This window comes from Fundulus heteroclitus, chromosome 24 (genome assembly GCF_011125445.2).
Source record: "Fundulus heteroclitus isolate FHET01 chromosome 24, MU-UCD_Fhet_4.1, whole genome shotgun sequence".
NCBI classification, from domain to species: domain Eukaryota; kingdom Metazoa; phylum Chordata; class Actinopteri; order Cyprinodontiformes; family Fundulidae; genus Fundulus; species Fundulus heteroclitus.
In genome coordinates, this window is record NC_046384.1 from 24167134 (window position 1) to 24185014 (window position 17881).

At 40.7% G+C, this 17881-nt stretch overlaps 1 protein-coding gene across 4 annotated transcripts in view; it reads right to left on the reverse strand.

Annotated features, from left to right (window-relative positions):
• LOC105931048 (nck-associated protein 5) overlaps positions 1-17881 on the reverse strand; it is a 178808-nt gene that overhangs the window by 64259 nt on the left and 96668 nt on the right. For all 4 annotated transcript variants that reach the window (XM_036128107.1, XM_036128111.1, XM_036128108.1 and 1 more), the window contains 2 exons: positions 16428-16491; positions 2964-3097 (listed from right to left, as the gene is read on the reverse strand). In XM_036128107.1, the coding sequence (XP_035984000.1) occupies positions 2964-3097; positions 16428-16491 (198 nt within the window). The remainder of the gene's footprint in view (positions 1-2963; positions 3098-16427; positions 16492-17881) is intronic.

Genomic DNA, 17881 nt, shown 5'->3' on the forward strand with positions numbered 1-17881 from the left:
GGTAAATAGTTAGCATTGACCAAAACAAAGAAAAAGATGCTGACAGACTGTCCTGAAAGTTCAAGGCTGTATTCACTCAAGATGATTCGGCAGACATAAATTACATCAATCTTAGTATGCTCCCTTCCTTCACTCTAATAAAAGGTTTTTAAGGACATTTAATGGCATTTGTGGTGTACAAAATGGCCGAGTCCCTTTCCAAGTGCAGTAGCTGTCCAATGATCAGTAACAACTATCCATCTTGGTGACCCTTGCCAAATTCACTTGTCTACTTGCGGACCTGAGCACGACCCAATCAGGGAGACTGTTCGTCCTAGCAGAACTGCAGCACTTTTTCTTATCATTTGTAAAGTTGAGAGAGTCCGTATCTGTAGAAATATCATTGCATTTACTTGGCAGGAAACCACGGTGAGTCTGCAGTGTCAGACGGGGAGTTTCCTCTGATATAAAATCAACTAAACCAAACTGGTGGCTCTGGACAGGTGCAGCGAGCTATGATAGAAACACAATAACAAGTTCAGACTGCAGCTCTTTGATGATTTATACACCTGAGAATGAATTGCTTTAACGGGGAAAAGGGATCACATTCTGTACGGCCTACTCTGTCGAGAATTAACTGAAATTATGATTACTCCCCTAAAAAAAACTCCTTCTTCAAGACCCTCAAGCACGGCATTAAAAGCTTAGCTGAATCCACCACAAACCGAACGGCTGCAAGAAGCTGAGCACAAGTGGGGAACGCCATTCAAATATGTGATGCATCTTTGTAATGGCTCCTAAATATTTCATCCCTCTCTGGGCAGAGACTCCACACTCATCACCACCGTAACGCCTGGACCATTAAAATTTACAGGATTTTCCCAGCCAACTTAATGAGAAGATAAGCAGTCAATGTGAAATCCTGCATAAGTAAAGCGCTGCATGCCTATCGCCTAATTATGGCATCCGGACTCTTGATTCCCTGTCACATTTCAGCGGCTTTGCAGTCGAGGACAGGCCCATGAAGTGGAGGTCAGGAAAGTTTGCGACAAGAGGATTCTCTCAGCACTTCCTGGCTTATAAGGTCTCTACGGTGAAACAAACCAGTGAGACAGTCCGTTTTTTTAGCTTCTAAAAAAGAATATTATCAAAGCAGTTCGGGCTAAATCACAGGGCCAAAAAGTGGGATTAATGGAGCATTCGGATCTAAGGTGTTAAAGACTAGGATGATATCAAACTAATAACTTTCAATAATTTTGAGGAAAAGCAACGTTTCAAACCAGTAAGGGGAGATAAAACAGGCCAATAATGTAAAACAAAGAAGAAAAAAAAGATAAGGGCTGTTGATCAACTTTGACCTGAAAACTTCTACAGCAAGCAAATGTTGCTTGGAGGAAAACCTAACAGAGGGAAATGCAGCAAAATACACCCATGCTTTAGTTAATGCCAGAACAATCCAACCGTAGATCAGATTCAGATCCATCTAATTCAGCTCATCTAAAAGCCCAGATCATGACCCTACCACCACCATGCTTCAGTCCTTTCCAATACAAACTAATCACATACTCAGACCCAATTCAATATACCACAGTTTAATCTAAATTATAATACAATACAATCAAATTGTGTTGACCATTCAATATCAGTTCTTAAATGGTGGCATCTATTTGAAACACACAAAGCATCCCACCGTAACCCTACCACCGTCATGCCTCTCCTCATTCCAAAGCAACATATAATTGCCAACTGTTAAAAAGATTTGTAATTTAAAGAAGTCCAGAGGATAGTTCTTTATGTAACCACAGCATGATACTACCGCCACTGTGTTTCGGCTTGAAATCCGGTTTTACTAGCAAAAAATTTCAATATTTAGGGCAGAGAATAAACTTTGGCTTTATTCATGGCAAACATACTGTGGTGATTCAGCGAACATTACTTAACAGTCAGCAGGCAGAAGTGATTTTTAGTTGGGTCCAGTTGCCATGCTGCTTTCAACCCGCTCCCTCAGCTCTAACACAACACACCCTCAGAAACATTTGGGTTTGGGTCTCAATCGATATTCCTTTAAATTGAGATCATATTTATGCGGAAACATGAAGAAACTCTGGCTCCTGGACAAAAATATATAAAGGAAGTAATTCAAAGGGGAAAGAAAGTTTGTTTTAACCAATATAAGACCTTTTTAAGCTTTTGAGCATCAGTTGAGAATTAGGAATGTCTGACCAATATAACTTAGAGCCAAAGGGAAATATTTAAACACTTTTGATCCAGAGATACAGAAATATTTTTAATTAGAGCTTTTAGAGCTTCATTCAGAGCTCTTAGACAAATGTGAGGAGAAACCTCTTCAATCGTCTCCCTTTGATGACCCAGAGCTGCTACTTGATGACATTGCGGCCACAATTTGGCCTTTTAAAAGCAAGGAAGTGAGTAAGTCTAAATGACGCAAACCATTGCTGAGTGATTAAGAGCATTTCTCACCTGATTAAAATGTATTGCAGATGGCTTGTGGAGAACTTTGATGATTTTCAATTTAGAGACAAAAAATTGGTAAAGGAGGTATCCGAGATCACTGATTAACAAGCTTTGTGAAGTTTTCTAAACTGCTTCTTGTCTGACTGCTTTTGTACACTGCAAAAAAGGAACTGAAAGTAAGTAAACTTATCTTGAAATGAGTGTATTTGTATTTGATTTGAGCTGGTAAATAAGACGATCTTCCAGTGGAATAAGATTGTTCCACTTAAAACAGGACCAACTCATCTCCATCATCTTATTTCAAGTCAATATATCTAATTATCTTGTTTTAGGGGTAAAAATACTCATTCCATTGACAGATCATCTTATTTACCTGCTCAAATCAAGGACAAATATACTTATTTTAAGAAAATTCTACTTCCTTTTAGTTCCCTTATTGTGGTGTATTTCCTATATCTGTTGTTTTAAGGAAGACATCTGACCCTCCAGCTCACGTGGTTTGGTTTTACCTGGAGAATTGCTGCTGCAGGGAAACCATCTGCGCCCGTTCCAGCTCCGACTCCTCCGTCACTTCCCGGAGACGCTTCTCGCTCTCCAGTCGCAGGCGTCGCTCTTCCTCTAGCTCGTGGATCAGCTTTTCTCGCTGTGGAAATACAGAGAAACACACGGGAAAACAGACAGGGCCCATCAGTGGTGTTCATGATACAGAAATTCTTATTTTTCACAGGGGATCAGGGCTGATTTCTGACTTCTGAGTAAAGGGAAGTTCTAACGTCTACGCTTAAAAGCGACACCAAGCATCTCTTAAAGCAGCCGTTTCGGCCTTGTTTCACGCCTCTTTCAGGTGTGAAAGATAATGAGAGCGGTGACATTTAAGCTTTGGCTATGACAGTTTGTTGTTACCCCAGAATGCCGAGAATGAAGCTCCCCTTTTTTTTTTTTTTCATTTTGCCTCCGTGATGGAAAAGTTCACAGAAAATGCCAAACAGAATCACTCCGGAGCCTTGCCATTTCTCCTGCCTTTCATTAACACGTCCGCCGAATGTTTCGTTTACTTTCACGGACTTGTTGTTGGGAAACTTCAAAAAGAAGGAACCCTGTTTATCAAGAAATATGAGCTCATGTGGCCCCAGCTATCGATGGGCTGGTAAATAAGAGATCAGGCTGGAGAGCTTCCCCAGCATTAAGCTGCTAAATTAAAGCTCAATAAAGTCCAGTCATCTGGCTTTTTGCACCTTACAACCTCTTGCAATGGCAGGTTTGTTCATTCTTTCATTTAATTGTTTTTCTGCCCAATGTTTATCCACTGCAAGCAATGTTTGACATTTGTTTTCTGAGAAACGTGCGGGAGGTTTTGTTGCATGGGAGGCAATTTTAGCTGACGGAGCAAATGAGTAAGAAATATTTTTTAGTCTTGCAGCTTCCTGCCTAACTTTCTGGCACCCACTTCTGCACTTGGCTGCCTTTTTTTAATAGCTGAACATTTATTTACTATCTGCAAAGGTCCTGCCAGGAATATCATGTTAAATGAAACCTCATAAAATCACAGAAAATTGCTTAAAGCCCAGTAAGTTTAGCTGGAACAGCAGCCATATTCTTTGGCTTGACCAGACAGTGACCTACAGTCCTGGTAAATGGAAAGTACACCATCTCTATATTCATATATTATATGTGGTTGCATATCAGGACATGATAAAAATAATTTGGTCTTTATCGGGTTAAAAGATGATTAAGATCTATGCTCAGGTGTCCTTTTTAATTGAGCAAAGCTAAAGCTGGATTTCAAGATGACAAGAACAGTAACGTCAAGGGAGCGATTGTTGATGCCCATTAATCTGAAAATGGTTGCTAGACCATTTTCTAAAATAAAGGAAGCTCATTAACCTAAACAAGAAAGCTTATTCGTAAGTGCAAAACATTTAAGACAGCTGGCAGTCTTTGCAGGAGTGGGCATCCCAGCAAATTTATCCAAATGTCAGACTGTGCAATCTTCAGAGAAACACAGGAGAGCACCATCTGAGATGCTACATGCCTCAGCGAGCATGTTGAAGGGTGACGTTCACTCCAGGTTACTGCCAACATGGACCTTTGGCCATATGAGGTCAACTGTCTGGCACGGTGGTGGAGGAGTAATGATATGGGCTTGTTCTGCTGCCACATGACCTGAGCACCTGGACGTCATTCTGTCAACCATGAGCTCCTCTGGATGCACAAGTATTCAAGAGGCAACTCTAAAGCCACCTGTCTGGCCCTGCTTTGTGAAAAGCGGGTCACGCATGCAGTCAAGAGATGTTGCATTAAGAACAGAACTTCTGGGTACTGTGACATTTTGCTCCTCCGGATGGTTCTAAAAGCTGTTAAATCAAGGGGTGTGCTGCATTTAGAGGCACGTTTCCCCACCTTGTACTTTTATCTCATGCAACACACAAGTCTTCAGTGCCCGTACAGGAGAAGTGCTTTGATAAGAAAAGAATTATGAGGACACCTAGTGGCCGGAATGAGAGTAACAGCAGTGGCTTAACAACAAGAAGCAGCTAAAGGTTTTTCAACCATTCAACAGTTATTAAAATGCCTATTAAATATTATAATACCCAGGTTTCCTGGGAGTCACAGATGGTCCTAAACCCACCAGTTAGAAGCTGTATTTAATTACATGTTTACTTATGTCAGAGAGCAGCTCTTATAGCATTCAGTGAGTGGGATTATTAAACCCATGCCACCTTTAAAACCAGTCCTGCTCCATCGCTCTGGTCATAAATCCATGGCTACAACGAGCGGCTGATTTTTTACACAACAGTGAGTTTCCTCCGGTCAGGGAGAGAGGGGGATAAGGGGGGGTTGGAGGGTAATGAGTGCCATAAATCCAGTCAAACTGAAGCATAAAGTGGACCCTTCCCCCTGCCAACAGCAAGAACCAACGACTCTCTGGCTCCTCTTTTTGTTTAAACCCCCGAAATATGCTCAATTTGTGAAAGTAATAAAGTGCAAACATGTTCTTGTATACAAAAAGGATGGAAAATGGGTTAAATAGAAGGTGAAAATGCTCAATAGGCTTTTATTTGACGAGGTATTGTTCTGCACAGAAGCTTGATGCTTGAATTTTGTGGCCCACATGAACGCCAGAGGCAGAAACCACCGGCCCCTCGCCAGCAACCTCAATAACAAACGATCAACAGTCGACGTCTGCAGTAAAACTGCCTTTTGTCGTAGACGATTTCAGCAATTTTACGAGACCAAAACTCATTAAATCAAACATTACTATATTTCTATGTAGCCAGCTTTTCTGGCCGAAGTTGTTTGTTGTTGCTGATGGGGCTAATTGAAAGCAGATTGTGCAAAAGCAGAGCAAGAACCAGCGTTAGAGGCAATCTCAGAGTCAACATGGTGAGGGGATCAGTTAAAAACATGCCTGGCAACTCCCTGTGGGAACATTTATTTTAGTTAATCCAACAACTGAGCAAAGATAATCCTCTCTTTATAACTGGCTGACATGACGGTAAGGTGTAGTGCCATGTTTGCCCTGTAGAGGGCAATGCAATCCTGTAATAAAACCTCACTTGTTTTTTTTGTTTTTTTTTTTTACTTCAAACAATACGGTACACTGGTGAGGAAAGACAAATTAAATAGAGAGAGAGAGAGAGTAATCTTTAAAGTGGACTGGAATGCTGAGCCATATATCTGAAACAAGCTGGGATTTCAGGATTAAACCTGACCTCTGTCACGGTGGAGACCGGCTTCATTTTCTGCCACATACAGAAATGCATCCAGGAAGGCAGGACCACGTTAAGTATGATCTAAGACTTCTGGGTTGGAGTCGGTTTTAGTGTAGTACCCACAGAAATTCTTGTAAGGATGCAAAGTCGAACAGATTGATAACTAAGTACACATTGACTTCACAAAGAGATCGTTTGCTTTGTTCTTTCTGCAAGGTTCCTCATAAACACGGCATTCACAGTTATAATTTAATCCATTTAAATCCCTTGAAGCACTGCAACACCCAACTGTGTATTCCTCTCACTCAACTGACCAAAAACTCCTCCGGAATCCGCCAAATTTCGAGCCTCGGATGCTGCTGGCATGGCAATGTCCGGTGTCCCCTTCCCCCAGGGAAGCCCGAGAATAACAAGAACAAGTTCTGTTGGAGTCAAGGTGTTGCTTTCAAACCACAGCTATCAAACATGGTAGTGGCAGAATCATGCTGTGGTCCTGTCTCAGAAAGCGAGTGGGATCCTGATAAAGGGGGTATATTTCATTTATATAGGGTGTTTTTTTGCCCCAGCGTGGCTTTTATGTGAAGTCTATACATTTTCAGAGGGGTTGAGGTCAGGGCTTTCAACAGGCTGACAGTCTGTCTCGTTTATGGATCCTAAAACTAGTTTTCATTATACAGTAGCACTACACAAAACATGACTCAAACTGTCACCTCCAAAAAAAAAAAAAATGACCAAGACATTTGGGAACTACCCACGATTCAATAAGGCTAATTACTCTTAAGCACTGGAAGACGCTAGAAACAAAATTAATGGATATAATGAAGAGGAAAGCACCGTTGAGTTGCTTGTTTCTTGGCCCCAACTTGTCTTGGAAGCACTTGGGTGCTCTAATCCAGGGAGTCAATCAACCTAAACAAACTCTACCTATTCTGATAAGAAAGGTCTTCTGGGATTCTCCCAGAATTAATCACCACCAATCATGTAACTGATGTGAGATCAGAAAGCTAGAAAGAAGTCTCCTCTAGAATCCTCCTGGAGGGAAGCTTGCCTTAAACTGGTCAACATTAGATGGTAATGGTATTCATCCGAGATGAATCACTAAAAGACTCAAAGCCCCATGATACTCTGCACGATCCACCAAGGACGTTAAATTAATTAGAGCCCTCTGCCTCGTCTGCTTGTCCCTGCAGTGCCGTCTCCTGTAAAAGGCCAGCTTTATCGAGTTAAGTGCCTATATATGTGCAGCGTACACAGCCATGACTCGGTCTCTGCTTGCAAAGGAGAGGACGTCCATCTGTAACTGTACATGGGTTGGGATGCGGTTTGTGGGGGGGCTCAATAATCTCTTCATTACACTGAAACCTCCGCCCTTCTCCTTCTGTCGGAGCTCTTTGCCTAATCAAAGGGCCGGGAGCGGATCAGGGGCTCGCAGCTACAGCAAACATCAGGGACACAACGCAGCGTGCAGGTCCCTCGCTCATAAATAAAACATACATACAAGGCTCACTCCGTGCGCGAGCGTGTGTGTGTGTGTGTGTGTGTGTGTGTGTGTGTGTGTGTGAGAGAGGACTGAATTGAGATGAAACTGTAACATAAGGCGAGTTTGTCCTTTCACATGAAACCCTGTAATGTAGCTGGTGTGAGATGCTAAACATTCATGTCAAAATGCCCCGACTCCTAAGGTGAATGTTTGAGCCACTGTTTAGGTTTATATCTGAGAGTTTAGGAGCTCTATAAATCTGAAATATTCCCAGGGAGATGTCAGGGTATAATGTGGACCCTACAACAATAGCAGACTGGAAAAGGTCTTTAATTCAGCTTTATTTCTGGTGTATTTTCAGTTCTTGCACTCCTTTTTAACCTTTTTGTGTTTTGAAGCTTTGGGCTTCCGTACTAAGGTGTAAAATATAATTTTACTTGAACTGTAATTTAAAAAAAAAAAAGCATAAGAGTGTGAACAGTTCGAATAAAATTAAATGTCTATAAAAATCTATAGCACACAACAAAAACATTCTATACAGAACAGTTTCATATGATTAGAATATCACAAAAAAGTTTATTTATTTCAGTAGTTCCATTCAAAAAGTGAAACTTGTATATTATTTATATTCGTTACACACAGACTGATATATTTCAAGTGTTTATTTCTTTTAATTTTGATGATAATAACTGACGGGTAATGAAAACCCCAAATTCAGAAAATTACAATATTAATTAAGACCAATACAAAACCAGGATTTCCAGAAATTTTGGCCAACTGAAAAGTATGAACATGAAAAGTATGAGCATGTACAGCACTCAGTACTTAGTTGGAGCTCCTTTTCCCTGGATTACTGCAGCAATGCGGCGTGGCATGGAGTCCATCAGTCTGTGGCACTGCTCAGACGTCATTAGAGCCCAGGTTGCTCTGATAGTGGCCTCCAGCTCTTCTGCATTGGTAGGTCTGGCGTAACACATCTTCCTCTTCACAATACCCCATAGATGTTCTATAGGGTTACGGTCAGGAGAGTTTGCAGGCCAACTAAGAACAGGGATACCATGGTCCTTAAATCAGGCACTACTTATGCAAGGTGTCAATGGTTGTCTTTTGGACAACTGTCCAGTCAGCAGTCTCCCCATGATTGTGTCGCCTACTGAACTGGACTGAGAGACCATTTAAAGGACTTTGCAGGTGTTTTGAGTTAATTAGCTGATTGCAGTCTGGTACCAGGTGTCTTCAATATTGGACCTTTTCACAATATTCTATATTCTGAATTTGGGGCTTTCATTAGTTGTCAGTTATAATGATCAAAATGAAAAGAAATAAACAATTGAAATATACCAGTCTATGTGAATGGAATTGCTGGGGGAAAAAAATCGACTTTTTCATGATATTCTAATTATATGACCAGCAGCTGTATTGTGTTTTGCTGTTGGTTTTTAAAAATAAAAAAACAACACTCCTCTGCCTTTTTGATTTTGCAATTATCAATAATTAGAGTGTATTTTAAAGTCCTTTGTTTGTTTTGCAGCTCAGGCTTTCCATACTTTTGGGAACTGCTTTTTGTATCCGTTCTATACAGATTTAATATAGGACAGGATAAAAAGTGTATAACTGATTTGCTATTGGAGTAAATTTGGGGCTGAACAGTATTCCATTCACCATACATAAAAGTCAAAACAATACACCAGTATATGGGACCAGTCAACAAAAAGGACCAAAAGTAGAACCTTTTGTCCTTATAGTGTTACGATACCTTTTTATGCCTTTTTTGGTCCTTTTTTGCTGTTTATCTCTTCTATTCTGGTATATTATCATTTGTACAGCATTTCTGTTTTAGATAGTGGTTTACCCTTTTCATTTTAAGCAAGAAAAATAGGCATAATCTCTTTACGGAATACAATTAATTTAAACAGTTGTTGTCTCCTTACAGTGTTTTAGTGCTGTTTTTTTCACTTACTGTTTTTCAGCTCAGGACTTCAGTACAGATCTTTACAGAGACATTTGAAGCTCAATTTTACGCACTCAAATCGCTTTTAATATTAAATACAATAAAAAGCATAAAACTGACTTTCAATTGAAATGGATTTGAGTCCAAACAGTGTTTTATTCACTAAAAAGTCAGAGCATTGTGTCCCACAGGGCTCCATCAATTCAATTATCATGGAGAGCGTCTACATTAGACTGTCCCACTTCTCCTTTAGACAGCCTCCAGCGCTATAGAAAATAATACAAATAACACATGCACCCCAGGAATATGCTAAACCATATGAGTGGCTCATTTATCATTCCCAAGGCAGAACCCCCACCCTACAACCACTCACTCCGAGTCTTTCATACAAAAAAAACCAATAGATAGAGGGGGAAAGGGCCGGTGTTGAGATGCGATTTGGGCCCGGCTGTCAGCGTTTGTCACCCCGGTGAATATACCGAGTGCCGAGCTGGGGGACCCCATCTCGGCTCTGGCCCCTGCCCATGTCTGATAAGGCCAATCTGCAGAGACAACACCTGAGACCCCAAACCTCCACGCTGTCACATGTCCTCACATACAGCTGTCAGAAACAATCCCAGAGCGCCTCGGCTCGGTGAGGACAAGCCTTCCTCAATGTCTTTTAAAGCCCTTAAAATGCTTCTTTATCTGCTCGAAGCACAAAAGATTTCTGCTTTGAAGCTGCAACTAAAAAACACTAATGCATCACTGTCAGATAAGATATTATACCTTGGTCTGCCAGCTCATTAAAGCAACATTAATCAGTAGCTCTTCCTGTGTGGTCTTTGAGATTGTACAGCTCAGTTGGGAAAAGGAGATCACTTATCCATTCTCATTGAATTTGACCCATGAAAGAAAAATAGTACCTGCATTTATATTAAAGGCCACAATTCTGATGTCCAGTAATGAGTTTAAGTGGTCTTGACTGATTGTTCTCCAGGATTTCTGAAGTTCTTTTAAAGTTGTTCGCCTGGCAGCTTGAAAGCTGAGGAACATGCACCCACAAATTCAAATACATGTTTGGATTTAAGTAATAGATCAACACAAAGTAGTGCATGACAGTGAAGTTGAATGAAAACAGTAAGTGTAGCGGGTTCTTGTGCTCCATCCCCGTTACTCTAACATCCCTGAAAAAAAGAATAAGAAGCCAGCTGATCAGCTGTATCCCACCTCCCTGTAATTTGATCTCAACATACATTTACTGTTTAGCTTACATGTGAAATGTAATGGGTGCTGAAAAACTAACACTGGAAATCCTCCTGATTGTGCCATCCCTGCGGTGAGGTAAGGTGGTGGCAGTAACATAATGTGAAGATGCTTTTTCTTCATCAGAGACAGGCATGTCTGGGGATGGTGGAATGGGTGGAACTAAAAATGGGACAGTCCTGAAAGAAAACACGTTCAATGCTGTAAATGACTTGAGATTTGGGTGGGTGTTTGGTAGGGGGGCAGCTCTGAACATATAACAAGTGAAGAAATGGTATTGTTTAGATGAAAACATGGCTTTACAGTGCATAGACCATATCCTTATTTACATTATATCTATCTATCTTACTTAGATGCATCAAAGTATAAGGAGGTGGATGCAATGTTTGCCACACTTTTCATTTTTTTATTTTTAACAACATTGAAAACCAGGTGTTATTTTCCTTCAACTTTACAATTATGCACTACTTTGTGTTGGTCTATCACAAAAAATCCCCATAAAATAAAATGAGGTTTTAACATGACATACTATGGACGTTCAATGGTTGTTAATACTTTGCTTGAAAGGCATTGTATTTAAAAAACTAGGGACGTTTCAAGATCTTTGCACAGTGCTATAGCTGATACCAGTCTAAATCCATTCCCAAATCCAGTCACTCTCTTATCTCAGCTTCATTTTATGCGTGAAATACTCCAGAGAAATCAGATTTGGGGTAAAAACAGTGCCTCTAATCTTGCAACATGTATGATTCATTCTCTCATGAAGGGATCAAACGCTGCAATCAGCCCCCAATCATTCACGGAAATAACTGTGTGCGCGAGGCTCATCAAGCTCAAGCTGTCAGAGCACAACCACACAAAAATAAAGCCAGGTTTTCCCCCCAAAGCCGGCGCGTTTATTTTCACGTGTTGTTTAAACAGGCGTTTCCAGCAAGGCGTAATCTTAAATGCCCTTTAAACGGAGTGCCTGGCCCACCCCCCAGACTCACTGCATGCCTTTACGAGACTCAGGAAACCCCTACATCCTGCTACTGATGGACTTAGATTGCACTTTCGAGTGGCATCAAAAGGAACGCAGGAGACAGGGAGGTGCCCTACCCTGCGCCACGCCTCAAGAATTCCAGAGGAAACCTGCAGCGGTGGCGAGGCTGTGAATACATGGTTTGACTGGAAACTGACAGTGGGGGCCTGTTTTTGGACGAAATCCACTGTTTTCCCAGATCAGGAACAATATGTCTTGTGTGGCTTGATTTGTGGTGTGCCTGAACAAACTATTTAAAATATTTAAGGGCAATGTAGAATTTCTACAAAATCTCTCTTGCTACTGCAATCTCTTTTCTATATCAGTTTTCCTTGGTATGAAGGTGTATGCTTCAAGCTTGACACACTGCTTTATCTACAGTATGCTAGAAACTCTCCCTTTAAAGAAAGTAGTTCTCAAGTTGGGCTGTTGTGTTGACAGAGTTGATTAATGAGGACTTCCTGTTGGTCTAGCTATATTTAGATTAACCCAAAGAGTCATCTGACCACATTTTGGGGATTTTTTTTAGAGAGAGGATACAGTGACAGAGGAGATAGCACAGACAATACTACATTTGGCTAACCGTTAGCCACTCACAACACTAATGTTAGCATCTGTTTTCTAGCTTCCTTTTAAGCTAGGAAGCTAAAGGACTAATTCATATTTTGAGTCTGAACAGTATCAAAATACTTTGACTTGTCACAACTGAGCTGGATTCCCATGCTAGGTGAGGGGCAATAACTATTAGCAATACAAGCTAGCGACACATTTTTTAACTGATAATTGATAAATGTTTCAAAAATAACTGGTTGATACCAACTAACTGTTTGTTTCTGCTCTTTGTGCTGCGTTTCAAATATGAGCCGCCATACTGGATTTGTCAGGTTGACGTTTGTTTAGCTATTCTGACTTTCTGAGGGTCTTTCTGTTTGGTCATTCCACATAGAGTTTAGACATTTTTGTCCTCTGAGTTAAAAAACATCTTAAACTCTTGTGTTACAACATTTCTAATTTCTCATTCTGTCACAACTAATACAGTGCATTATGTCTAACTGGATCTATTGTTATAATGATAACTTAAAGCAGATTAACTGAGCTATAACAGTAGCTTCACAATTTGCAAGGGTTGTTGAATAAAACACCTGGACATCCAATTTCCATCAGTTCTTTTTTATTTAAAACATGAAGCTTCATAATTTCCGCATTGAGTTCTAGTACCTCTCAGTTTATATTTTTTGCAAAAAGTTTGGGAAACTACTCACATAATCACGGATCAGGGTAGAAATGGGTGGTTTGGTGTCTGCACACACACGACTTTAATAGATGTAGACAAACAGAAAAAGTCACATCTGCTTTCTCAGATGGGGGTTGGGGGAGAAAGTGGGCACAGAGTGGGGGTCTTCGCCTGGTTAGCAGCTTCCACTTCACACCAGCAGCACTTTGGCAATTATCTCCTCGATGCAGCGTTCTCTTTTTCCTATCCACCAAAGCTCTGAAGCCTCGCAGGAACGCCAGAAAGGGAGAAGGCGAAGGGGAATCCAACGGGGATAATCCCAATTTCAAATGGAGCTTAGTGATATCCCCCTCCTATTTCTTCCTCCATCCTCACCCCCTCACCCTCCTCCTGTCTGGCACAGATAACTCATCCTTCCATCATCCCTGTGCTTCAGCGGACACCCATTCACATGCCCTTTTAAACTCATAATTAGCATGTCACCCACTCGTGCATGGCTTCAGTGGAGTCTCGCAGCATGGCATACAGTTTATTTTTCTCAGGATCAGAGGATTCCATTCAAGAGGAAGGTGCCGACACACACAGGTGTCACCTTTAGGTTCAAGAAAAGAATTAGGAACAAGGCAAGAAAAGTGGTCTTGAGACTATATTCCCATGTGCCTGAATGAACCTCAAACGCCTATAGGAGACACTTAAGAACTATAAAAGCGGGTGTCAAAATCTTACAGTGCCTTCTTTAAAATGGAAACCCTTACCTGAAATCACCTGAAACCATCAGAAAGAAAGAAAGCTAAAGACAAAGAGCAAAGTCTTTAAAAGGAGTTTATATATATATATATATATATATATATATATATATATATATATATATATATATATGCATACATAAGTACATCTGCTGCCATCACATGGATGCTTTTGTTTGTTTGCTGAGTAAATGTAAGGATAGATGGATGATAGAAGCACAGATGGATGGCTGAATAGACAAACACATAAAACACAGAGAATAGAAAAAAAAACTTTGGAACAACAGGATTTTGGAATGAAAAGAGGGACTGAGAAATAAGGTGGATTATAACCATAACAGCAATCTATCAACCAGTTAATTTCACCTCTACCTCTTTCTTTTATTTCCAGTGGAGCAAGAGCAAAATATTCCACAAAAAATGGCATACCAAAGAGTTAATTTAAACTGACACAATGCCAGTACGACCATTAAAAGTCAAACTCATACCATCTCAAGACATTTTGCCATGCAAACAATATCTGTATGAATCAGTCATGAACATGTATATTTTTTGCTTCTAATCGACTTTAAAGTGAGTGTATGTAATTATGTCTGAACACGAGATGCATTGTCTGGTACAGCTCTTAACTCAAGCATGAACGGCAGAATCTGAAGGCTCCTCGGGCAAAAACCTCATGAGTATCCGACCTCATGCTTTGACCTCCTCAACAACAGGGCGAGGAGTGAAGAGAAAACAAGTATCTTCAGCTCCAGGGATAAGGGAGAATCTGAAAAGCATGTGTGTATGCTGTTGCTGAAGGCCTATTGCCATAAGGAGAATCAGAGGCGTCACCGGGGTGAAGCCAAACAGCTGAGCCTGCGGTGGGAGCATCAGCTCTGGGGATCAGCTGAGCTCTGGTTCATCACATGCTTCAACTTTCCACTTTCTGACCTGCCTTAAAGAAAACACATGCTGCTCAGACAGACAAAAAAAAGAAAGCAGGGGGAAGATAAGCACCTATCTCTATCTTCTGATCTCCACTTTCTGCTTTAATGTACTTTCTTAAAGAGAGGAGAAAGCAACAACATAATCAGTACCTAAACCTTTATGAGTTTTTGCTAACAGCCAGCAGCTTGAGCATTTTTTTTTCAGATATTTGAACAATATAATCTATAACACAAATAAAACCGAATGTAATTTAAGTTTTGATCTAATTTGTGCAGTATATGTGTTTTGCAGAACTTCTTGCATAGATACATTTCTGGTCATAAGTTTGCATACACCAAACACGGCCATTAACTTTGGGTTTTGTATCGATAAAAGAGCTTCTGGTGTGGTCCCGTCTGGCTATTTTTAGGTTTTCTCGGCATAATTGGCAGCGTTTATTTAAATAGTTTGATTTTCTGAGTTAGGTTTAGGGTATCTTTTAAGGCTATTCCTCAAACTATAGGGTTGAGAACATTTAGAGTGGCACAGACTAAAAGTATAAATTTTACTCAAAAATAAATATATGATATATAAATCATTGTTTTATGAATTTTGATGGGTCTAAAATATATAAATATTTATTTCTAGTTATGATGCCAACATCAACAAAATAGGACCAATATGAATAGTAGGTTGAAGTCACGTGAGATGGAGATCAGGCGTTGCCAGATCATAGTAGTTCCATGATAGCGCTGAGAAATGGCTTATTTTCTGTGTTACATTCCTCAGGTTCAAGCAGGCCAAGAAAGAAACAAAACGAGGGTGACCATCGGTGAAGCTTTTGAGCGTTTGTTCCAACCATAAGGAACACAAAAGTTGGCACTTTCCTTTTGGACAGGTAAGTTAAATGTTTGCTGATGCTAACCAAAGGACCTGCCAGCCGACTGGCATGGAGTACAACTGAAGGTTGGAACAAGTCCACCACCTACTGGCCATGTGGACTTAAAGTTGTAGCTTTCCCCTTTAAGTTCAACAATACAGTACTATTTCTTTGTTATTCCACCCATTTTGTTCAATGCTTAGTTACCATCGGTAATGAAAGAGTCCCATGACATGATGTTGCCACCACCAAGCTTGATGGTACAATCTCATCAATGTGACCAAACAGCTGAGTCTTTGGCTTGTACATGTGGGGAGCTGCAAAATTCAGTTCAGTTTAAAGGTGTTGGATTTGAAATTAGTCTGGGAGTTGAACTGATTTGAGGTGGATAGGTGAAACTTAGACGCATCATCCTAAACACACACCAAAACTAGGTTTTAACTGGTTTAGGCAGGCTCACATAAAAATTCATTGAAAGCCAGGTCAGTGCCAGGAAACTAACCAGTCACAAAGAGTGGCCTAATATCCTGCCAGAGCCTTCTTGATGGCTCCAAATAGTGTTGTTGAGATGCAACTTGCAAAGGAACACCGAACCAAATATCAGCTTGGGTGTGTTTATATATTCAGGCATATGTCTGATTTTAACTTTGTGTCATTTAGAGAAAATACACAGTGATTTCTTGTTTTTGAAAACACTGAAATATGTTGTACAATCATTCCATGGTTTAGATAAATCCCAGAAAAAATGCCAACCGTCATTGAAAAAGGATTATAGGAAAGAGGATCTACTTTACCATTGTTCCTTCACTCTTGCTCCGTGCGACTTCCCTCTGCAGGCGAGCCACAGCCAGCTTTTCCCTAAACAAATGACAGAAAATAAGGCCGCGTCAGCATGTGATCATTTCTGAGCACCGGGGCAGCTGCTTGCATACAAATCAGGAAAAAAGGCATCTTTTCAAATTATGTCACTCAGTTTGTCTGGATACCTGATACTTAAGATCACTTTTCATGGTCCACCCACCAAACAGCCAAAACTACACAATCCTGGGGATAAATCAACCCACATACACACAAGAGAGACACATTTGTCCCACTCGCTACACAAAACAGAGCTTCCAGTTCTGCCCAGATAGAAATAGCCTAGAGGAAACAAAAAGCAGGGCATCCTCAACCAGACTTTACACACTAACTCACAACCCCCAGCGCCCATCCACCCCCCACCCCCACCCCTCCCCAAACCACCCCACAAATACGCACTCCTAAACCAGGCGGGACAAAGCCGTCGACTGTGTTTGCATCCAATCCTTTTCCCACGTGAGGGCATTCCAGACATTAATGGGATAAATCTTGGCAAACTAGTGGGGATAATAAAGCACCTTGTTATAGAGCCCCCACCCCCCATCCCCCCACATACACACACATTTACACACAAATCTTCCTGAGGGATCACAAGTGAAGTACTGCTCCAAGACAAGCTTGTCATTCGGGAAGTGCTTTTATCCTTATTTGTGGGGAAAGAACAGAAGAGACGGGGGATCAATAACATCTTCTCTAGCAGCGAGCTATCATGACCAAAGTGCGTTGCTAAATATTGCAGAATTTTGATACATAAAGAAGTCCACTGAGTTTATTATCTGAAGCTGAAGAGAACCAGTGTTCTGATCACTTACTGAAAAGCATATGGGCAAAGAGAAATATTTCCTAATGTGTTGACGTGATCTGCTTTACATTTTATTTTACTTTGTGAATGAGATGACTAACCTAGAAAGATAACCATATGCTTTCATTCTACAAAGTGAATATTACCAATTATTAACCTTTAAAATACATCTATACATTTTCATTCTATATTGCGAATGAGGTTGCTCCTAACATAGGTTTTCATTCTACACTGTGAATCAGGCACTTCGGAACACTGTCAACAAGTCCACGTTTTCATTCTACACTATTAAGCAACAGCTCATTCACAGTACAGAGCAATGTAGAACAGACATGTTTCTTCTTTTGCCTGTTAACAAGACAACTTTCTGAAGACATCGAGAGAAGTCAAAATGTGTCTAAAGGTCGTTATAGAAGCCATGCAAAACTTTTAGCCACTAGGGGCGCTAGGCTTGTGATTTCCAGGTTAAGTGCCCCGGAAGGCAACTGGCAACACTGCACTCTCACACAATTAAACAGTTTCTCTCTGTGTTTTGGAATCTGATAGCAGACCACTTTGGATCAGCAGATTGAGTAGTCATGGAGTTAT